The sequence below is a fragment of the Ranitomeya imitator genome, chromosome 1 (genome assembly GCF_032444005.1).
Source record: "Ranitomeya imitator isolate aRanImi1 chromosome 1, aRanImi1.pri, whole genome shotgun sequence".
NCBI classification, from domain to species: domain Eukaryota; kingdom Metazoa; phylum Chordata; class Amphibia; order Anura; family Dendrobatidae; genus Ranitomeya; species Ranitomeya imitator.
The window spans coordinates 1227133558-1227158498 of NC_091282.1; the positions used below are offsets into that span (position 1 = coordinate 1227133558).

Below are 24941 nucleotides of genomic sequence, written 5' to 3' on the forward strand. Positions count from 1 at the left end.
CCTGATTTTGCCAGTGTATATTTGCTGTGCCACGTTGTGCTCGTACAGTACTGTGGCCCGCACCCTTATCAGCCACTGCAGCATATGGACTATGGGTAGCGGAAGGTACCGGAGACACAAGACGAGGCATTGTTGGTAGACTTGTTCTTCTCTTCTTGGAATCCGTCAGACCTGAGATTTCAGGTTTCGCTGTTGCTCTGGATGTGACTGAAGAATAGAATGTAACGAAGTGAAGCAAAGTTCCGGAACATTCTATCTGCGGTTAACCCCTCACGCTTTGACTCTGAACTCTGTTTGCTCCGACACCATTGCCTTTGTCTTGTGTAAGTCGACCCCGATGGTCTGCAGACGGAGACTGAAGACAAATACTATTTCCTTTCGTTCCTATTGTCACGGTGCAGGAAGTCTGCGGCAGCGCTGCGCGTACGAGACGGTGACAACAACGTATAGCTGAAAAGTGACACCTCAATGCCAGACGGGATTAGACAGATCACATAATAGTGATATTAAAGGGCAAGTCTGCCCTAAATGTATCCAGGGAAGGAAGATCGGGGGTTTCTCGGGTGACCACCAACATGGCCGCTATTACCCAACCAACGGGAACCAAGTCAGATTTCTTAAAGGAATTTTCCATTTTCAAAAAAGTGGAGAGTTATAAAATATTAAAAGACCTAATACTTATATGTAAATCCCTTGCCTCTTCAGCGCCTTATTATTTGCGCCTGTAATTTATAGCCCTTTTGTCCTCAGAGAAGGGGGCACCACTAAAATCACTGCACCCCTATAAATATGTCCCTACTTGAGTAATCGGAACAGCACTTTATAAAAAAAACATTATTTAAAGGGATTCTCCAATTTGGACAATCTATACCTTACTGGGATTTCCCAGCAGTGCCCCCGCAGGGGAGAGGAAGTATTACACATCAGTGTCCATTCATATTAATGAGTCGCCTGAGAGATGCTGAAAAGCTCTGGTCCTCCCAAGTGAGAGAGAAAACGCTGATTACAAAGATTGTCGCTTCCTAACCACTGGAGGAGCCCCATCTATGAACGTATAGGGTGGGCTTTAAAAAAAAAACCATTAACCCCAAAATGACAGAAGAGTATTGTCCCACAATAGAGAAGCCGAATCCAAGCTACAAAGTCTAATGCTGCAGCTCCTTGCTACATTTCTGACTTTTTTTGTCGTTTTTTTTTCACCTGTTTTTCCCTCATTATTAAGTTGCGCCTTTTTTAAGGTCTTTTTTTTATATATGTTTTCGCCTGTTTTTTTCTCTTTCCCGATTTGTCCAGCTGGAGTGACCTTTCATTTTAGTGGAAAATCTTGCGCTAAAAAGTAAAAAAAATGTTAAGGACAAAAAAAAAAAAAATACCCCCGATTCATAACTCATGTTTTCTTATGTGACTTTTCCATTTCTGTCTTGTATTTGTTGGCATTTTTTTCTGCACCAAAAAATGGCGCAAGTGGTTCATTAATTTTGCACATGACGGTCTTCATTTTTGTCTTTAGCCTTTTTTGAGAGCAAAAAGATGCAAAATTTGTGCAGAAATTACTGACCTACAAAAAGATGGACATTCACACAAAAAACATGCAGCTTTTCTAAAAAGTCGCATATGATGAATTATTGAAAAATGTCTGGAATAGCCGCAATGACGTAAAAATCCGAAAATTAACTAAACAGCAAAAGAAAAGTTTGTGAACCCCGTGCGTCACTTTGGAAAATTTAGAGCAAAAAAGTCATTTAAAAAAATACAAGGGGCTGGATAAGTTGGGCTTTACATTTTGAGACAGAAATTTAAAGGGTTTTTTTTGCCTTTCAACAGAAAACAGCGGCGTTCTTACTAAAACGGATAGGACAAATAGGTAAAAAAAAAATTGAAAGGGAAAAAAAAAACTTTAATATTCCGGGAAAAAATCGCAAAAATCTAAAATAAAAGCTTAAATTCTGGAGAGAATAAAAGACAGAAATCTGAAATAAGAAAAGAGAAATCTGAGAATTCTTTATTAATAAATGTGAAATAAGAATTTTAAGATTTCATCAGGAGCCTGAACCGGAAGGAAATCTCAGATAGAAAAGGCGAAAAAGACCGAAATTAGAATTCTGAGAGCAAAAGTCAAAATTCTCAGATAAAAAATAAAATCTAAATTCTAAAAGTCAGAAAATAAGAAACTGTGAATTCCTCAGTGACAGAGGACAGGAGGGTCAGAACCCGGGGAGGATCCGCAGCGTCCAACGGGCCAGGAGCCCACACAATCACTGCAGGAATTCCCAGTGGATAAAAGCCAAGTAATCAGTGTGACCCTGACACACGTGTGACCCCCACCCATGTCAGGAAGTTGTCTCCTGTGGGACCCCCTGCCGGGGAGCGGTAACCAGGATTCTTCCCCCAGAACCGCTGCCAGTCTAGACACCGCTTTCACAGTGGGATTAGGAGGTAACTGCTAGTTTTCGGCTTAGGAGGAATCAGCCGCGGACGCCGCCAAAGGAACATTGTGTCCAACAAAGAAAATGTATTTCCTCACCTCGAGCGAAGAACACCTGTCACCTGGGGGGCATGAGGAGCCACACAGGGGGCACCGGCACAGGAGGGGTTAACAGGGGATCAGACTTATCGATAGATCTATTAGCTATCTACTGAATCTACAGAGGAGAGAGATAGATAGATAGATAGATAGATAGATAGATAGATAGATAGATAGATAGATAGATAGATAGATAGATAATAGATAGATAGATAGATAGATAGATAGATAGATAATAGAGAATAGATAGATAGATAGATAATAGATAGATAATAGATAGATAGATAGATAGATAGATAGATAGATAGATAGATAGATAGATAGATAATAGAGAATAGATAGATAGATAGATAATAGATAGATAATAGATAGATAGAAATATAATAGACAGATAATAAATAGATAATAGATAGATAGATAATAGATGATAGATAGATAATAGATAGATAGAAATATAATAGACAGATAATAAATAGATAATAGATAACAGATAGATAGATACTAGATAGATAGATAGATAGATTAATAGATGATAGATAGATAATAGATAATAGATGATAGATAGATAGATAGATAGATAGATAGATAGATAGATAGATACTAGATAGATAGATAGATAGATAATAGATGATAGATAGATAGATAGATAGATAATAGATAGATAATAGATAGATAATAGAGAATAGATAGATAATAGATAGATAATAGAGAATAGATAGATAAATAGATAATAGATAGATAGATAATAGATAGATAATAGATAGATAGATAGATAATAGATAGATAATAGATAGATAATAGATAGATAGATAGATAGATAATAGATAATAGATAGATGATAGATAATAGATAGATAATAGATAGATGATAGATAGATGATAGATAGATAATAGATAGATAGATAGATAGATAATAGATAGATAATAGATAGATAGATAATAGATAGATAGATAATAGATAGATAATAGATAGATAGATAGATGATAGATAATGGATAGATAGATAATAGATAGATAATAGATAGATAGATAATAGATAGATAATAGATAGATAATAGATAGATAGATAATAGATAGATCTATAGATAATAGATAGATAATAGATAGATAGATAATAGATAATAGATAAATAATAGATAATAGATAGATAATAGATAGATAGATAGATAATAGATAGATAATAGATAATAGATAGATAATAGATAGATAATAGATAGATGATAGATAGATAGATAGATAGATAGATAGATAGATAGATAGATAGATAGATAGATAGAACAAATGGAACAGCACAACTATTTAAATAGGTGCAAAATCTCCCAGCAATGAATCCATACACTTGCCAGACATCCAAGAAAAAATAAGTAGCAGGACTCCAAAAATTTCAAAAGTAAAGTTGGACTTTTCTCAAGCCTTGAGAAAGTCTTTTGTATGCCAAAACGTCACCACGCCATGTGGACCTAATTAAAGTCCACCTTTACTTTTGAAATTTTTGGAGTCCTGCTTCCTATTTTTTTTCTTAGATAGATAGAAAATAGATAGATAATAGATAGATAGATAATAGATGGATAGATAGATATATAATAGATAGATAATAAATAGATAATAGATAATAAATGGATAGATAATAGATAGATAGTATATAGATAGATAATAGATGAATAGATAGATAGATAGATAGATAATAGATAGATAATAGATAGATAATAGATAGATAATAAATAGATAATAGATAATATATAGATAATAGATAATAAATGGATAGATAATAGATAGATAGGTAGATAATAGATAGATAGATAGATAATAGATAAATAGATAATAGATAGATAGATGATAGATAAATAGATAATAGATAGATAATAGATAGATAGATAGATAGATAGATAGATAGATAGATGATAGATAGATAATAGATAGATAGATAGATAATAGATAGATAGATAGATAATAGATAGATAGATGATAGATAGATAGATAATAGATAGATAGATAGATAGATAATAGATAGATAGATAATAGATAGATAGATAGATAATAGATAGATAGATAGATAGATGATAGATAGATAATAGATAGATAGATAGATAGATAGATAGATAGATAGATAGATAGATAGATAGATAGATAATAGATAGATAGATGATAGATAGATAATAGATAGATAGATAGACAATAGATAGATAGATAATAGATAGATAGATAATAGATAATAGATAGATAATAGATAATAGATAGATAGTAGATAGATGATAGATAGATAGATAGATAGATAGATAGATAATAGATAGATAGATGATAGATAGATAATAGATAGATAGATAATAGATAGATAGATAGATAATAGATAGATAGATAATAGATAGATAATAGATAGATAGATAGATAGATAGATAGATAGATAGATAATAGATAGATAGATGATAGATAGATAGATGATAGATAGATAATAGATAGATTGATAATAGATAGATAGATAGATAGATAGATAGATAGATAGATAATAGATAGATAGATAATAGATAGATAGATGATAGATAGATAATAGATAGATAGATAGATAGATAATAGATAGATAGATAGATAATAGATAGATAGATAATAGATAATAGATAGATAATAGATAGATAATAGATAGATAATAAATAGATAATAGATAATATATAGATAATAGATAATAAATGGATAGATAATAGATAGATAGGTAGATAATAGATAGATAGATAGATAGATAATAGATAAATAGATACATAGATGATAGATAAATAGATAATAGATAGATAATAGATAGATAGATAATAGATAGATAGATGATAGATAGATAGATGATAGATAGATAATAGATAGATAGATAGATAGATAATAGATAGATAGATAGATAATAGATAGATAGATGATAGATAGATAATAGATAGATAGATAATAGATAGATAGATAGATAGATAATAGATAGATAGATAGATAGATAGATAGATGATAGATAGATAATAGATAGATAGATAGATAGATAGATAGATAGATAGATAGATAGATAGATAGATAATAGATAGATAGATGATAGATAGATGATAGATAGATGATAGATAGATAGACAATAGATAGATAGATAATAGATAGATAGATAATAGATAATAGATAGATAATAGATAATAGATAGATAATAGATAGATGATAGATAGATAGATAGATAGATAGATAGATAGATAGATAGATAATAGATAGATAGATGATGGATAGATAATAGATAGATAGATAGATAATAGATAGATAGATAATAGATAGATAATAGATAGATAGATAGATAATAGATAGATAGATGATAGATAGATAGATGATAGATAGATAATAGATAGATAGATAGATAATAGATAGATAGATAGATAGATAATAGATAGATAGATAATAGATAGATAGATGATAGATAGATAATAGATAGATAGATAATAGATAGATAGATAGATAGATAATAGATAGATAGATAATAGATAGATAATAGATAGATGATAGATAGATAGATAGATAGATAGATAGATAGATAGAACAAATGGAACAGCACAACTATTTAAATAGGTGCAAAATCTCCCAGCAATGAATCCATACACTTGCCAGACATCCAAGAAAAAATAACTAGCAGCACTCCAAAAATTTCAAAAGTAAAGTTGGACTTTTCTCAAGCCTTGAGAAAGTCTTTTGTATGCCGAAACGTCACCACGCCATGTGGACCTAATTAAAGTCCACCTTTACTTTTGAAATTTTTGGAGACCTGCTTCCTATTTTTTTTCTTAGATAGATAGAAAATAGATAGATAATAGATAGATAGATAATAGATGGATAGATATATAATAGATAGATAATAAATAGATAATAGATAATAAATGGATAGATAATAGATAGATAATATATAGATAATAGATAGGTAGATAATAGATAGATAGATGATAGATAAATAGATAATAGATAGATAGATAGATAGATAGATAATAGATAGATAGATGATAGATAGATAGATAGATAGATAGATAATAGATAGATAATAGATAGATGATAGATAGATAATAGATAGATAATAGATAGATAGATAATAGATAGATAGATGATAGATAGATAATAGATAGATAGATAATAGATAGATAATAGATAGATAGATAATAGATAGATAGATGATAGATAGATAATAGATAGATAGATAATAGATAGATAGATAGATGATAGATAGATAATAGATAATAGATAGATAGATAATAGATAGATAATAAATAGATAATAGATAATATATAGATAATAGATAATAAATGGATAGATAATAGATAATAGATAGGTAGATAATAGATAGATAGATAATAGATAATAGATAGATAGATGATAATAGATAGATAGATAATAGATGATAATAGATAGATAGATAATAGATAGATAATAGATAGATAGGTAATAGATAATAAATAGATGATAGATAATAGATAGATAGATAGATAGATAGATAGATAATAGATAGATAGATAGATGATAGATAGATAATAGATAGATAATAGATAGATAATAGATAGATAGATGATAGATAGATAATAGGTAGATAATACATAGATAATAGATAGATAGATAAATAGATAATAGATAATAGATAGATAGATAAATAGATAATAGATAATAGATAGATAGATGATAGATAATAGATAGATAGATGATAGATAATAGATAGATAGATAATAGATAGATAGATAGATAATAGATAGATAGATAATAGATAGATAATAGATAGATAATAGATAAATAGATAATAGATAGATAGATAGATAGATAATAGATAAATAGATAATAGATATATGATAGATAATAAATAGATAATAGATAGATAGATAATAGATAGATAATAAATAGATAATAGATAGATAATAGACGGTGGCGCAGTGGTTAGCACAGCAGCCTTGCAGTGTCGGGGTCCTGGGTTCAAACCCCACCCAGGATAACATCTGCAATGAGTTTGTATGTTCTCTCCGTGTTTGCGTGGGTTTCCTCCAGGTTCTCCGGTTTCCTCCCACATTCCAAAGACATACTGATAGGGACTGTAGATTGTGAGCCCCATCGGGGACAGTGATGATAATGTGTGCAAACTGTAAAGTGCTGCGGAATATGTTAGCGCTATATAAAAATAAAGATTATTAATATTATAGATAATGGATAGATAGATAATATAGATTATAGATAGATAATATATGAAAACATTTATGAAAAAAATTACTGTAATTAAACAATATGAAAATTGTAAAAAACACAATATGAGAAAATATATATATTTTTTTTAAATCTATGATAAAAGGCATAAAAGTACCGAGGCCCCAATTCATCATTTGCTATTTTTTTGTGTCACTTTCCTTTCTTGTTTTGCGGTATTAGTTGACAGTTTTGGCGCCAAATTCTTCAAAATGGTCCACACTATTCATATATTTGGAGCAGTCAAAAATGTTTTTTTTTTCTGTCTTGAACTGTTTTTGCAACTTTTTGGCGCCAAAATTCTAATTTTTCGCAAATAGTGGCGTACTGAAAAATACATCAAGCAAAGCGAAAACATATGAAATTGTTAATCTCAGCCAACAAAGCAGAAATCAAAAACCTCGCAAAAAGCGCAAATAGAAAACTGAATTGAGAGCAAGTGAAAAAGGTGGAAAACACAAAACAAGACAAGAACAGGTGCAGAGTCAATGATGAATCGGGGACCTCGTGTTATTCCAAAACTTCTTCAGAAATCATGTGTCTTTTGGAAGCGTTTATGAAGTTGGGTTTTCTATCCTCTAAAACCCACATCACAGACTCAGTGTGAACTAATCCGATGATCAACCAGGGAAGAAGTAGAAGCGAGACGTGTGAGGACCAGCCTGGATCACGTAGGTCACATTTTATCTCCCAAAGTGGCTCTAAAAGAGAAAAAAATAGTAAAAGACCTTGTGCTTGGAATCAGACAGATCTGTAGGTCCTGATTGTGCTGCCATATGGTAACAGTGACATTTACTCCACTGATATACAGGTCCTTCTCAAAAAATTAGCATATAGTGTTAAATTTCATTATTTACCATAATGTAATGATTACAATTAAACTTTCATATATTATAGATTCATTATCCACCAACTGAAATTTGTCGGGTCTTTTATTGTTTTAATACTGATGATTTTGGCATACAACTCCTGATAACCCAAAAAACCTGTCTCAATAAATTAGCATATCAAGAAAAGGTTCTCTAAACGACCTATTACCCTAATCTTCTGAATCAACTAATTAACTCTAAACACATGCAAAAGATACCTGAGGCTTTTATAAACTCCCTGCCTGGTTCATTACTCAAAACCCCCATCATGGGTAAGACTAGCGACCTGACAGATGTCAAGAAGGCCATCATTGACACCCTCAAGCAAGAGGGTAAGACCCAGAAAGAAATTTCTCAACAAATAGGCTGTTCCCAGAGTGCTGTATCAAGGCACCTCAATTGTAAGTCTGTTGGAAGGAAACAATGTGGCAGAAAACGCTGTACAACGAGAAGAGAAGACCGGACCCTGAGGAAGATTGTGGAGAAGGACCGATTCCAGACCTTGGGGAACCTGAGGAAGCAGTGGACTGAGTCTGGTGTGGAAACATCCAGAGCCACCGTGCACAGGCGTGTGCAGGAAATGGGCTACAGGTGCCGCATTCCCCAGGTAAAGCCACTTTTGAGCTACAGAGAAGCAGCACTGGACTGTTGCTAAGTGGTCCCAAGTACTTTTTTCTGATGAAAGCAAATTTTGCATGTCATTCGGAAATCAAGGTGCCAGAGTCTGGAGGAAGACTGGGGAGAAGGAAATGCCAAAATGCCTGAAGTCCAGTGTCAAGTACCCACAGTCAGTGATGGTGTGGGGTGCCATGTCAGCTGCTGGTGTTGGTCCACTGTGTTTCATCAAGGGCAGGGTCAATGCAGCTAGCTATCAGGAGATTTTGGAGCACTTCATGCTTCCATCGGCTGAAATGCTTTATGGAGATGAAGATTTCATTTTTCAGCACGACCTGGCACCTGCTCACAGTGCCAAAACCACTGGTAAATGGTTTACTGACCATGGTATTACTGTGCTCAATTGGCCTGCCAACTCTCCTGACCTGAACCCCATAGAGAATCTGTGGGATATTGTGAAGAGAAAGTTGAGAGACGCAAGACCCAACACTCTGGATGAGCTTAAGGCCGCTATTGAAGCATCCTGGGCCTCCATAACATCTCAGCAGTGTCACAGGCTGATTGCCTCCATGCCACGCCGCATTGAAGCAGTCATTTCTGCCAAAGGATTCCCGACCAAGTATTGAGTGCATAACTGAACATTATTATTTGATGGTTTTTTTGTTTGTTATTAAAAAACACTTTTATTTGATTGGATGGGTGAAATATGCTAATTTATTGAGACAGGTTTTTTGGGTTATCAGGAGTTGTATGCCAAAATCATCAGTATTAAAACAATAAAAGACCTGACAAATTTCAGTTGGTGGATAATGAATCTATAATATATGAAAGTTTAATTGTAATCATTACATTATGGTAAATAATGAAATTTAACACTATATGCTAATTTTTTGAGAAGGACCTGTATATCATTGATGTAGAATACATTGTATAGTTACATAGTTACATAGTTATTAAGGTTGAAGGAAGACTATAAGTCCATCTAGTTCACCCCATAGCCTAACCTAACATGCCCTAACATGTTGATCCAGAGGAAGGCAAAAAAAAACCATGTGGCAAAGAGTAAGCTCCACATTGGGGAAAAAAATTCCTTCCCGACTCCACATACGGCAATCAGACTAGTTCCCTGGATCAACGCCCTATCAAGGAATCTAGTGTATATACCCTGTAACATTATACTTTTCCAGAAAGGTATCCAGTCCCCTCTTAAATTTAAGTAACGAATCACTCATTACAACATTATACGGCAGAGAGTTCCATAGTCTCACTGCTCTTACAGTAAAGAATCCGCGTCTGTTATTATGCTTAAACCTTTTTTCCTCCAAACGTAGAGGATGCCCCCTTGTCCCTGTTTCAGGTCTAGGATTAAAAAGATCATCAGAAAGGTCTTTGTACTGTCCCCTCATATATTTATACATTAAAATAAGATCACCCCTTAGTCTTCGTTTTTCCAAACTAAATAGTCCCAAGTGTAATAACCTATCTTGGTATTGCAGACCCCGCAGTCCTCTAATAACCTTGGTCGCTCTTCTCTGCACCCGCTCCAGTTCAGCTATGTCTTTCTTATACACCGGAGACCAGAACTGTGCACAGTATTCTAAGTGTGGTCGAACTAGTGACTTGTATAGAGGTAAAATGATGTTCTCCTCATGAGCATCTATGCCTCTTTTAATGCATCCCATTATTTTATTTGCCTTTGTAGCAGCTGCCTGACACTGGCCCCTGAATATGAGTTTGTCATCCACCCATACACCCAGGTTTCATTGACGGTTTTGCCCAGAGTTTTAGAATTAAGCACATAATTATACATCTTATTACTTCTATCCAAGTGCATGACCTTACATTTATCCCCATTAAAGCTCATTTGCCATTTATCAGCCCAAGCTTCTAGTTTACATAAATCATCCTGTAATATAAAATTGTCTTCCTCTGTATTGATTACCCTGCAGAGGTTAGTGTCATCTGCAAATATTGAAATTCTACTCTGAATGCCCCCTACAAGGTCATTAATAAATATGTTAAAAAGAAGAGGGCCCAATACTGACCCCTGTGGTACCCCACTGCTAACCGCTACCCAGTCCGAGTGTGCTCCATTAATTCCCACCCTTTGTTTCCTATCCCTGAGCCAGCTCTCAACCCACTTGCACATATTTTCCCCTATCCCCATTATTCTCATTTTATGTATCAACCTTTTGTGTGGCACCGTATCAAAAGCTTTTGAAAAGTCCATATACACTACATCCACTGGGTTCCCTTGGTCCAATCCGGAACTTACCTCTTCATAGAAACTGATCAGATTAGTCTGACATGAACGGTCCCTAGTAAACCCGTGCTGATACTGGGTCATGAGGTTATTCCTCTTCAGATACTCCAGTATAGCGTCCCTTAGAATGCCCTCCAGGATTTTACCCACAGTAGAGGTTAAGCTTACTGGCCGATAATTTCCGAGTTCAGTTTTTGTCCCCTTTTTGAATATTGGCACCACATTTGCTATACGCCAGTCCTGTGGAACAGACCCTGTTATTATGGAGTCTTTAAAGATTAAAAATAATGGTCTATCAATGACTGTACTTAATTCCTGCAGTACTCGAGGGTGTATCCCATCCGGGCCCGGAGATTTGTCAATTTTAGTGATTTTTAGACGCCGCCGCACTTCCTGCTGGGTTAAGCAGGTGACATTTAATGGGGAATTTTTATCACTAGACATTTTGTCTGCCATGGGATTTTCTTGTGTAAATACTGATGAAAAAAAGTCATTTAGCATATTGGCTTTTTCCTCATCCTCATCCACCATTTCACCCAGACTATTTTTAAGGGGCCAACACTATCATTTTTTAGTTTCTTACTATTTATGTAGTTAAAGAATATTTTGGGATTATTTTTACTCTCTGGCAATGAGTCTCTCTGTCTCAATCTTTGCTGCCTTGATTTGCTTTTTACAGAATTTATTTAATTTTCTGTATTTATTTAATGCCTCCTCACTACCTACTTCCTTTAATTCTCTAAATGCTTTCTTTTTGTCACTTATTGCGCCCCTTACAGCTCTATTTAGCCATATTGGTTTCCTCCTATTTCTAGTATGTTTATTCCCATACGGTATATACTGTGCACAGGTCCTATCCAGGATGCTAATAAACGTCTCCCATTTTCTTTGTGTATTTTTATATCTCAGGATATCGTCCCAGTTAATTGCACCAAGATCCTCTCTCATCCGTTGGAAATTTGCCCTCCTGAAGTTTAGTGTCCTTGTAACCCCTCTACTACACATCTTTTTAAAGGATACATGAAAACTTATTATTTTGTGATCGCTATTTCCCAAGTGACCCCCAACCCTTATATTTGATATGCGGTCTGGCCTGTTGGTTAATATTAGGTCTAGCAGAGCCCCCCTTCTTGTTGGGTCCTGAACCAGTTGTGAAAGGTAATTGTCTCTCATAGTTGTCAAAAACCGATTACCTTTGCTGGAACTGCAGGTTTCTGTTCCCCAATCTATTTCAGGGTAGTTGAAGTCCCCCATAATAATGACTTCTCCTTGAGTCGCAGCTTCATCTATTTGCTTTACGAGGATATTCTCCATTGCTTCCATTATTTTTGGAGATTTATAACAAACCCCTATCAGTAATTTATTATTTTTCCCCCTCCCCTTATCTCCACCCACAGGGATTCTACATTTTCATTAAATTCACCTATATTATCGTGCTGGATGGGTTTTAAGGACGATTTTACATATAGACACACCCCTCCCCCTCGCTTATCTGTACGGTCATTTCTGAACAGGCTATAGCCCTGCAAGTTAACAGCCCAGTCATGGCTCTCATCCAGCCACGTTTCAGATATCCCCACCATGTCATAATTATGCTCCAACAACATTAGTTCTAATTCGTCCATTTTGTTGGCGAGGCTTCTGGCATTAGTATACATGCACTTTATGTTCCTCTCTGTACTTCTATTTCTTAAATTATTAACTGTTCTAACCCCACCCCCCATGCCACCGCCACCCCCAACTTCCTCATTTGTGCCCAGGTCTCTATCTGCACTATCTTCCCCTCCTATAAAATGAATACCCTCCCCCCCAATTCCTAGTTTAAACACTCCTCCAACCTTCTAGCCATTCTCTCCCCCAGCACAGCTGCACCCTCCCCATTGAGGTGCAGCCCGTCCCTAGCGTAGAGCCTGTAGCCAACTGAGAAGTCGGCCCAGTTCTGCAGGAACCCAAACCCCTCCTTCCTACACCAATTCTTGAGCCACTTATTAACCTCCCTAATCTCCCGTTGCCTCTCTGGCGTGGCACGTGGTACCGGCAGTATTTCGGAGAATACCACGTTGGAGGTCCTTGCTTTCAGCTTGCGGCCTAATTCCCTGAAATCATCTTTAACCCCTTCATGACCAGGGGATTTTTCGTTTTTCCATGTTCGTTTTTCGCTCCCCTCCTTCCCAGAGCCATAACTTTTTTATTTTTCCGTCAATTTGGCCATGTGAGGGCTTATTTTTTGCGGGACGAGTTGTACTTTTGAACGACATCATTGGTTTTAGCATGTCGTGTACTAGAAAACGGGAAAAAAATTCCAAGTGCGGTGAAATTGCAAAAAAAGTGCAATCCCACATTGGTTTTTTGTTTGGCTTTTTTGCTAGGTTCACTAAATGCTAAAAATGACCTGCCATTATGATTCTCCAGGTCATTACGAGTTCATAGACACCAAACATGACTAGGTTATTTTTTATCTAAGTGGTGAAAAAAAATTCCAAACTTTGCTAAAAAAAAAAAAAAAAAAAATTGCGCCATTTTCCGATACTCGTAGCGTCTCCATTTTTTGTGATCTGGGGTCGGTTGAGGGCTTATTTTTTGCGTGCCGAGATGATGTTTTTAATGATAGCATTTCGGTGCAGATACGTTCTTTTGATCGCCCGTTATTGCATTTTAATGCAATGTCGCGGCGACCAAAAAAACGTAATTCTGGCGTTTTGAGTTTTTTTCCCGCTACGCTGTTTAGCGATCAGGTTAATACTTTTTTTTATTTGATAGATCGGGCAATTCTGAGCGCGGCGATACCAAATATGCGTAGATTTGATATTTTTTTTATTGATTTATTTTGATTGGGGCGAAAGGGGGGTGATTTAAACTTTTATGTTTTTTTTATTTTTTTCACATTTTTTTAAACTTTTTTTTTTAACTTTTGCCATGCTTCAATAGCCTCCATGGGAGGCTAGAAGCAGGGACAGCACGATCGGCTCTGCTACATAGCAGCGATCTGCTGATCGCTGCTATGTAGCAGAATTGCACGTGTGCTGTGAGCGCCGCCACAGGGTGGCGCTCACAGCGACGGGCAATCAGTAACCATAGAGGTCTCAAGGACCTCTATGGCTACAATGGAGACGCATCGCCGACCCCCGGACATGTGACGGGGGTCGGCGATGACGTCATTTCCGGCCGCCCGGCCGGAAGCGGTAGTTAAATGCCGCTGTCTGCGTTTGACAGCGGCATTTAACTAGTTAATAGGTGCGGGCAGATCGCGATTCTGCCCGCGCCTATTACGGGCACATGTCAGCTGTTCAAAACAGCTGACATGTCCCGGCTTTGGTGCGGGCTCACCGCGGAGCCCTGCATCAAAGCAGGGGAGCCGGCATCGGACGGTATAGTACGTCCGATGCCGGTAAGGGGTTAAGGACCTTCCACCTACCTCTAACTTTGTCATTAGTGCCAATGTGCACCATGACCGCTGGGTCCCCACCAGCCCCTCCCAGTAATCTGTCCACCCGATCAGCGATGTGTCGGACTCGAGCGCCAGGTAGGCAGCACACCGTTCGACGATCCCTGTCTTTGTGACAGATTGCCCTATCTGTTCCCCTAATAATTGAGTCGCCCACTACCAGCACCTGTCTGGCCTGCCCTGCTCTCCTATTTCCCTCCTTACTGGAGCAGTCACTCCTCCGGCTTTCAGAGGACATGCCTGGCTGCAGCAGTGCTACCCCTGTACTGGCACCCCCCTCATCTGCCAACTTAGCAAACTTATTGGGGTGTGCCAGGTCAGGACTAGCCTCCCTGGCACTCTTCCCTCTACTCCGCTTCCTAACTGTCACCCAGCTTCCTACTTCACCATCCTGCAGCTCCATCCCACCATCCCCCCCCTCATCTGTCCCATTGAGCGTCTGCTCCGTGAGCAGAAGACTCCTCTCCATATTGTCTATGGATCTCAGTGTTGCCAGCTGCACATTTAGAGTCAGAATCTGGGTTTCCAAATGCACAACGTGCTCACATCTCGCACAGCAGTATGCACCCTCGATCGGCTGCTCAAGGATTGCATACATGTGGCAAGATGTGCACTGGATGGCATTAACAAGAGTGGAGCACATTTCCTAATGGGGATTGCACCAGACAGAACAGTTCAATAAATAAAAAAAATAAAAAATAAATACAAAGTATTAATAAAATACAGACAGCAATTCAGTAATTCCTCCCTTGGAAACTCCCTGACTCCAAAGTCACTGAATCACAAGTCACACTTACCGCCGTCCACACTTACACTCAGGCCACACTCAGCTCGCTCACACTCGCTCTGCTGAAGATTTATAGATTTTTTTTTTCTCCCTTAACAGCAATCAACCTTGCTGTCCAAATGCACTTCCAAAAAGCCATTCTCCCACTATCGAGAACGTCGTCTACATACCACCTGCACCAGACCCAGTTTTCAGTTCAGTAGTCAGGATCCTCAGAGGCTTCTTATGCATATTTTTGGAGCGGGCTGGATCTCGCATTGTGGTTGTGCTTGCGCCCCTTCCCTTTGTCCTTTCCCTATCCTTGGTTGAACTTGATGGACATTTGTCAGGAATTCTGAGTGACCTTAACTCCCTTAAAGGGAAAGTTGTGGTCAGTAATCTTACACTTTTCACCCTGGCCACTGGGGCTATTTCAGAATCAGACTTCCCGTTTTGCCTACAGATGACTTTTCAGAAGTCTTATTATCAGCAGAGGCAGAAATACAATGACTGAAAACATAATCCACTAATCACAACAGATGCTAGCACAGCTAAACCTGCTCCCTTCACAGTGATCATTGCACACGCTCATTAGAAGCTTCAGTATCGATTTCCTGTAACAACAGGAAGTGAGAGTCTAAAAAAGCTCCAGTGACCGATGCAAAAATCGCAATATATGATTGTGATATGGAATAAAAAAATAAGTAAATAATATAAAAATATTAAAAATATATATGTAGCACAAAAAAAACAAATTAAACAGGTAATTTCCAGATCACACTTTTTAAGAACAAATGTACCGGTCATATCGAAGTCGAACATGTCCAACCCTTCATTCTGTAGATATCTGAGAGGTGGGAACATGGATATACACATAGGTGGTCGATCGGCGGGATGTGAGGCCAGCATCGATCTACAGTATCGTAAGAGGCAATGATTTTGCACTTCTCCGACCCACAAGATCATTATTCTGGGGAAAATCGAGTTGGTTATTCAGGAGTTTTTCAAAATTTTTTGAGAAAAAACAACAACTCCTCAATCAATTTTCACCCAGTGTGTCCTGCAAACCGTTGAGACAGCACAAAGGTAAAACGTTTAGACAATGAAGAATATTCTCGAGGGCCCGGCCGCGCGGGATGTGAACCGCACAACTATCATATCAGGGTTAACATAAAAGTGTCGCATATAATGGGCTCATGGGGGTCCCACCGTGGCGGGAGATTCAGGAATGGACAGTGGGATTCAGGGTCTCAAGAGATCGTCTTATTTTATCCCATTAGACCAATAGTGAGGATCAATGGAAGGATCTCCGAGGAGAAGAGCCGACTGGGTCACGACTCACCTGATCCCGGCATTTTTGGATGTCGCCTACTAATGTGTTTCGTAGGAGTTTTCTAGCCGAATGTCCTGTCCGTTTGGCTCCCTAAAACAAGGGCGTTATGGGCCAAGTAAAGGAGTCGGTCGGCCGTACGCAAATCTTCTGGATTCTAACGGCTAGAAATTGTTCCACCAGACGAGAAGCTCAGAGAAGAACCTGGAGGTCAGGAGAAGACTCTGTGGGTATCGGCCTCCATCCTAGACCCCACAAGGACAACGACTAGCACAAGGTCAGTCAGTCAGGGTAAAAAAAAAAGGAGAACATGGCGTGAATGTGAACAGAAAATCTGGCAAAATAATGAAGCAATTATAGGAGGATTGTCTTATAATAAGCTCCAACCACTGCTGGCCCTCTGCTAGCTGTTAGCAGGGTGCGGCCCTGTACACGAAATCTGCTCCTCTTCTGCTGGACATTATTGGGAGCACGACTGTGAAGATTAAGGCAGCTCCCTCTCTGCTGATCGTTAGCAGTGATGGGGCCCTGACAACTATGACTGCTCCTCTTCTGCTGTACATACATGCTAGCCACCTTAGGGAGAGACCCAAGTTGGGCTAAATGTAGCGGGACGAAAGAGACCGAAAAGCCCTCTACTTAAAGGAAATACATAGTGGATGCTTTCCTCTTCTGCTGCTCATTTGCAGAGTAGAGGCAGTGACAACTCTGACTACTTCTTCACTGCTGGTCATTAGCAATATTTTTGTGGTTGTGAACTTGTGACAACTATGACTGCTCGCCCTCTGCTGGCCATTACCAGTAGTGCAACTGTGACAACTATGACTGCTCGCCCTCTGCTGGCCATTACCAGTAGTGCAACTGTGACAACTATGACTGCTCGCCCTCTGCTGGCCATTACCAGTAGTGCAACTGTGACAACTATGACTGCTCGCCCTCTGCTGGCCATTACCAGTAGTGCAGCTGTGATAACTATGACTGCTCGCCCTCTGCTGGCCATTACCAGTAGTGCAACTGTGACAACTATGACTGCTCGCCCTCTGCTGGCCATTACCAGTAGTGCAACTGTGACAACTATGACTGCTCGCCCTCTGCTGGCCATTACCAGTAGTGCAGCTGTGATAACTATGACTGCTCGCCCTCTGCTGGCCATTACCAGTAGTGCAGCTGTGATAACTATGACTGCTTGCCCTCTGCTGGCCATTACCAGTAGTGCAGCTGTGATAACTATGACTGCTCGCCCTCTGCTGGCCATTACCAGTAGTGCAGCTGTGATAACTATGACTGCTTGCCCTCTGCTGGCCATTACCAGTAGTGCAACTGTGACAACTATGACTGCTCGCCCTCTGCTGGCCATTACCAGTAGTGCAGCTGTGATAACTATGACTGCTTGCCCTCTGCTGGCCATTACCAGTAGTGCAGCTGTGATAACTATGATTGCTCGCCCTCTGCTGGCCATTACCAGTAATGCAGCTGTGATAACTATGACTGCTCGCCCTCTGCTGGCCATTACCAGTAGTGTAAAGGTACCTTCACACTGAACGATATCGCTAGCGATCCGTGACGTTGCAGCGTCCTGCCTAGCGATATCGTTGAGTTTGACACGCAGCAGCGATCAGGGCCGCGCTTAGTAACCCGATGTTTACCCTGGTTACCAGCATAAAAGTAAAAAAACCAAACACTACATACTTACCTTCCGCTGTCTGTCCTCCGGCGCTCTGCTTCTCTGCACTGTGTAAGCGCAGCAGCCGGAAAGCACAGCGGTGACGTCTCTGCTGGCCATTACCAGTAGTGCAGCTGTGATAACTACAGTAGTGCAGCTGTGATAACCCCCAGAACCCTTCCTCCCAACTACCCAGCCCTCCACCTCCAAAACAAACTTCTCCACCATTACAGAAGACGGACTCTCCACTCTACTCTCAAGATCGCATCTCACCACCTGTTCACTTGACCCACTCCCATCCCACTTCATCCCAAACCTCACCACAGTCTTCATCCCAACCCTAACCCATCTCTTTAACCTATCACTAACAACTGGCATTTTCCCCTCAAGCTTTAAACATGCCACAATCACACCTATCCTCAAAAAGCCCTCTCTTGACCCATCCTCTGTATCTAGCTATCGCCCTATATCACTTCTCCCCTTTGCCTCAAAACTACTGGAACAACACGTCCATATTGAACTGTCCTCCCATCTCTCTTCCTGCTCCTTCTTCTACCGCTTTCAATCAGGCTTCCGGTCACACCACTCCACTGAAACTGCCCTAACTAAGGTCACCAATGACCTATTAACCGCCAAGAGCAAGCGACACTACTCTGTCCTCCTCCTCCTGGACCTGTCGGCTGCCTTTGACACAGTGGACCATTCCCTATTACTACAGACCCTCTCATCCCTTGGCATCACAGAATTGGCCCTATCCTGGATCTCATCATACCTAACAGACCGGACATTCAGCGTCTCCCACTCACACACCACCTCCTCACCTCGCCCCCTATCTGTCGGAGTCCCGCAAGGTTCAGTCCTTGGGCCCCTGCTCTTCTCCATCTACACCTTTGGCCTGGGACAGCTCATAGAATCTCCCGGTTTTCAGTATCATCTCTATGCTGACGACACACAGATCTACATCTCTGGACCAGATATCACCTCCCTACTAACCAGAATCCCTCAATGTCTGTCCACTATTTCATCCTTCTTCACCACTAGATTTCTAAAACTTAACATGGACAAAACAGAATTCATCATCTTTCCCCCATCTCACGCGACCTCCCCAACGAACCTATCCATTACAGTAAACGGCTGCCCACTCTCCCCAGTCCCACAAGCTCGCTGTCTTGGGGTAATCCTTGACACTGATCTCTCCTTTAAACCACATATCCAAACCCTTTCCACTTCCTGCCGACTTCAACTCAAAGATATTTCATGGATCCGTACATTCCTAAACCAAGAATCTGCAAAAACCCTAGTCCATGCCCTCATCATCTCCCGCCTCGACTACTGCAACCTCCTGCTCTGTGGCCTCCCCTCTAACACTCTTGCACCCCTCCAATCTATTCTAAACTCTGCTGCCCGACTAATCCACCCGTCCCCCCGCTATTCCCCGGCCTCTCCCCTCTGTCAATACCTGCACTGGCTCCCCATTACCCAGAGACTCCAGTACAAAAACCTAACCATGACCTACAAAGCCATCCACAACCTGTCTCCTCCATACATCTGTGACCTCGTCTCCCGGTACTTACCTACACGCAACCTCCGATCCTCACAAGATCTCCTTCTCTACTCCCCTATTATCTCCTCTTCCCACAATCGCATACAAGATTTCTCTCGTGCATCCCCCCTACTCTGGAATGCTCTACCACAACATATCAGACTCTCGCCTACCATCGAAACCTTCAAAAAGAACCTGAAGACCCACCTCTTCCGACAAGCCTACAACCTGCAGTAACCACCGATTGACCAAACCGCTGCACGGCCAGCTCTACCCTCACCTACTGTATCCTCACCCATCCCTTGTAGATTGTGAGCCCTCACGGGCAGGGTCCTCTCTCCTCCTGTACCAGTTGTGACTTGTATTTTTCAAGATTATTGTACTTGTTTTATTATGTATACCCCTCCTCACATGTAAAGCACCATGGAATAAATGGCGCTATAATAATAAATAATAATAATAATAATAATAACTATGATTGCTCGCCCTCTGCTGGCCATTACCAGTAGTGCAGCTGTGATAACTATGACTGCTCGCCCTCTGCTGGCCAATACCTGACAACTGACTGCTCGCCCTCTGCTGGCCATTATCAGAAGAGCAGCTGTGATAACTATGACTGCTCGCCCTCTGCTGGCCATTACCAGTAGTGCAGCTGTGATAACTATGACTGCTTGCCCTCTGCTGGCCATTACCAGTAGTGCAGCTGTGATAACTATGACTGCTCGCCCTCTGCTGGCCATTACCAGTAGTGCAGCTGTGATAACTATGACTGCTCGCCCTCTGCTGGCCATTACCAGTAGTGCAGCTGTGATAACTATGATTGCTCGCCCTCTGCTGGCCATTACCAGTAGTGCAGCTGTGATAACTATGACTGCTCGCCCTCTGCTGGCCATTACCAGTAGTGCAGCTGTGATAACTATGATTGCTCGCCCTCTGCTGGCCATTACCAGTAGTGCAGCTGTGATAACTATGATTGCTCGCCATCTGCTGGCCAATACCAGTAGTGCAGCTGTGATAACTATGATTGCTCGCCATCTGCTGGCCACTACCAGTAATGCAGCTGTGATAACTATGATTGCTTGCCCTCTGCTGGCCACTACCAGTAATGCAGCTGTGATAACTATGATTGCTTGCCCTCTGCTGGCCACTACTAGTAGTGTAACTGTGATAACTATGACTGCTCGCCCTCTGCTGGCCATTACCAGTAGTGCAGCTGTGATAGCGATGATTGCTCGCCATCTGCTGGCCAATACCAGTAGTGTAACTGTGACAACTATGACTGCTCGCCCTCTGCTGGCCATTACCAGTAGTGCAACTGTGACAACTATGACTGCTCGCCCTCTGCTGGCCATTACCAGTAGTGTAACTGTGACAACTATGACTGCTCGCCCTCTGCTGGCCATTACCAGTAGGGCAGCTGTGATAACTATGATTGCTCGCCCTCTGCTGGCCATTACCAGTAGTGCAGCTGTGATAACTATGACTGCTCGCCATCTGCTGGCCACTACCAGTAATGCAGCTGTGATAACTATGATTGCTCGCCCTCTGCTGGCCACTACTAGTAGTGTAACTGTGACAACTATGATTGCTCGCCCTCTGCTGGCCATTACCAGTAGTGCAGCTGTGATAACTATGATTGCTCGCCATCTGCTGGCCATTACCAGTAGTGCAGCTGTGATAACTATGATTGCTCGCCATCTGCTGGCCATTACCAGTAGTGCAGCTGTGATAACTATGATTGCTCGCCATCTGCTGGCCACTACCAGTAATGCTGCTGTGATAACTATGACTGCTCGCCCTCTGCTTGGCCAATACTAGTAGTGCAGCTGTGATAACTATGACTGCTCGCCCTCTGCTGGCCATTACCAGTAGTGCAGCTGTGACAACTGACTGCTCCTTTTCCGCAGGCCATTACCGGTGGTGCAGCTGTGACAACCACTTCTCAAAAAAATAAAGGAAACACTCAAATATCACATCCTAGATCTGAATGAATGAAATATTCTCATTGAATACTTTGTTCTGTGCAAAGTTAAATGTGCTGACAACAAAATCACACAAAAACCATCAATGGAAATCAAATTTATTATAACTAATGGAGGTCTGGAGTTGGAATGATGCTCAAAATCAAGGTGGAAAATGAAGTTACAGGCTGATCCAACTTCAGTGGAAATACCTCAAGACAAGGAAATGATGCTCAGTAGTGTGCGTGGCCTCCACGTGCCTGTATGACCTCTCTACAACGCCTGGTCATGCTCCTGATAAGGCGGCGGATGGTCTCTCTTAAGGGATCTCCTCCCAGACCTGGACTAAAGCATCCGTCATCTCCTGGACATTCTGTGGTGCAACGTGACGTTGGTGGATGGAGCGAGACATGATGTCCCAGATGTGTTCAATCGGATTCAGGTCTGGGGATCGGGCGGCCAGTCCATAGCTTCAATGCCTTCATCTTGCAGGATCTGCTGACACACTCCAGCCACATGAGGTCTGGCATTGTCCTGCATTAGGAGGAACCCAGGGCCAACAGCACCAGCATATGGTCTCACAAGGGGTGTGAGGATCTCATCTCGGTACCTAATGGCAGTCAGGCTACCTCTGGTGAGCACATGGAGGGCTGTGCGGCCCTCCAAAGAAATGCCACCCCACACCATCACTGACCCACTGCAAACCGGTCATGCTGAAGGATGTTGCAGGCAGCAGATCGTTCTCCACGGCGTCTCCAGACTCTGTCACGTCTGTCACATGTGCTCAGTGTGAACCTGCTTTCATCTGTGAAGAGCACAGGGCGCCAGTGGTGAATTTGCCAATCCTGGTGTTCTGTGTCCAAGCATCCTACATGGTGTTGGGCTGTGAGCACAACCCCCATCTGTGGACGTCGGGCACTCAGACCATCCTCATGGAGTCTGTTTCTAACCGTTTGTGCAGACACATGCATATTTGTGGCCTGCTGGAGGTCATTTTGCAGGGCTCTGGCAGTGCTCCTCCTGTTCCTTCTTGCACAAAGGCTGAGGTAATGGTTCTGATGCTGGGTTGTTGCCTTCCTACGGCCCCCTCCACGTCTCCTGGTGTACTGGCCTGTCTCCTGGTAGCGCCTCCAGCCTCTGGACACTACGCTGACAGACACAGCAAATCTTCTTGCCACAGCTCGCATTGACGTGCCATCCTGGATGAGCTGCACTACCTGAGCCACTTGTGTGGTTTGTAGAGTCCGTCTCATGATACCACAAGTGTGAAAGCACAACCAACATTCAAAAGTGACCAAAACATCAGCCAGAAAGTATTGGTACTGAGATGTGGTCTGTGGTCCCCACCTGCAGAACCACTCCTTTATTGAGGGTATCTGGATAATTGCCAATAATTTCCATCTGTTGTCTATTCCATTTGCACAACAGCATGTGAAATTGATTGTCAATCAGTGCTGCTTCTTAAGTGGACAGTTTGATTTCACAGAAGTTTACTTGGAATTATATTCTGTTATTTAAGTGTTCCCTTTATTTTTTTGAGCAGTGTATATGATTGCTCACCCTCTACTGACCATTACCAGTAGTGTTTCTGTGGCAATTATGACTGCTCGCCCTCTGCTGGCTATTTACTGTAGTGCAGTTGTGACATGTGTGACTGCTCGCCCTCTGCTGGCTGTTACCAGTAGTGCAGCTGTGATAGCGATGAGTGCTCACCCTCTGCTGGCTGTTACCAGTAGTGCAGCTGTGATAACTATGATTGCTCGCCCTCTGCTGGCTGTTACCAGTAGTGCAGCTGTGATAGCTATAACTGCTCGCCCTCTGCTGGCCATTTACAGTAGTGCAGTTGTGACATGTGTGACTACTCGCCCTCTGCTGGCCTTCAGCAGTACTGCAGCTGTGACAACTATGACTTCGCCTCCTGCTGGACATTAGCAGTGATGTGGCAAGGCTGATAAAAGGGGTTGTCGCTGATGGCAATATGCTGGCAAGCACGGAGCACTTCTGCCTCAGTGGCCCTCTGATATGGAAATGTAGTAAGTGGTGGACGCCCCTATACCTGGGGCTTCAATCTTTCTGGCATTAGTGGCCTAAACGGACAATATGCCACCAGTGTCTGGTCTAGACAAGCCAAAGCATCATGTCTGGGGGCATCCACTGTGAATTAGGGAAGTTTAGTAGGCCTATAATGTTAGGAAGTTAGTATGTAGCTTTGTACTGTCAGCGCCCTTCGTATCTGGGCCACCATTTCACTCATTGCGCAATATGACATCGCCACCTGGTGGTCGTCGCGCAGGTTGCAGTCCCATTCATTACGCAGCGAGGCTCATTAGCTTTCCGATCGTGGCTCTAACACCTGCAGAAAATTGTCCTCAATCAAAGTGAAGATGTAAATAATGTCAATTAACATTAAATCTGTTTCTACAGACGTAGCGGGAGACGCACGAAACACTCCATTACTGGGAAATTCAGGTTTCTAGCAAATATCCCAGGACAGACTATTGTGGCGAGATATTGGAAGCAGGCAAAACAATTTAACAGAAACGGTGAGAGAGGGCGAGAGATCTCCGCAGGAATCGGCAATGGTGGGAGATAAAAGCAGAGGAAGCGCAAGCCCTCCTGCCAATTACCCTGTCTTAGATGACATGTTTGCACGGCGCGGTGTATCGGGGGTCTACAGGACCTCCGCCTAGTTTGCTGCTCAGCATTATTTTGCATAACCCCTTAATAACCGGTCTTTTTTTTTTTTCACTTT

At 40.9% G+C, this 24941-nt stretch overlaps 2 protein-coding genes across 2 annotated transcripts; both read left to right on the forward strand.

Moving 5' to 3' along the window:
* The first annotated feature begins 17792 nt into the window (after positions 1-17792).
* Positions 17793-18563, forward strand: LOC138657295 (uncharacterized). Its single transcript, XM_069744990.1, has one exon. The coding sequence runs from the start codon at positions 17793-17795 to the stop codon at positions 18561-18563; it is 771 nt and encodes a 256-aa protein (XP_069601091.1).
* Positions 18564-20840: 2277 nt separating this feature from the next.
* On the forward strand, positions 20841-22046 carry LOC138657302 (uncharacterized). Its single transcript, XM_069745002.1, has one exon. The coding sequence runs from the start codon at positions 20841-20843 to the stop codon at positions 22044-22046; it is 1206 nt and encodes a 401-aa protein (XP_069601103.1).
* Positions 22047-24941: the final 2895 nt, after the last annotated feature.

Excerpts from the sequence above, each read along its gene's own strand:
- LOC138657295 (XM_069744990.1), top strand. The coding sequence starts at position 17,793 with ATGACTGCTCGCCCTCTGCTGGCCATTACCAGTAGTGCAACTGTGACA.
- LOC138657302 (XM_069745002.1), top strand. The coding sequence starts at position 20,841 with ATGACTGCTCGCCCTCTGCTGGCCATTACCAGTAGTGCAGCTGTGATA.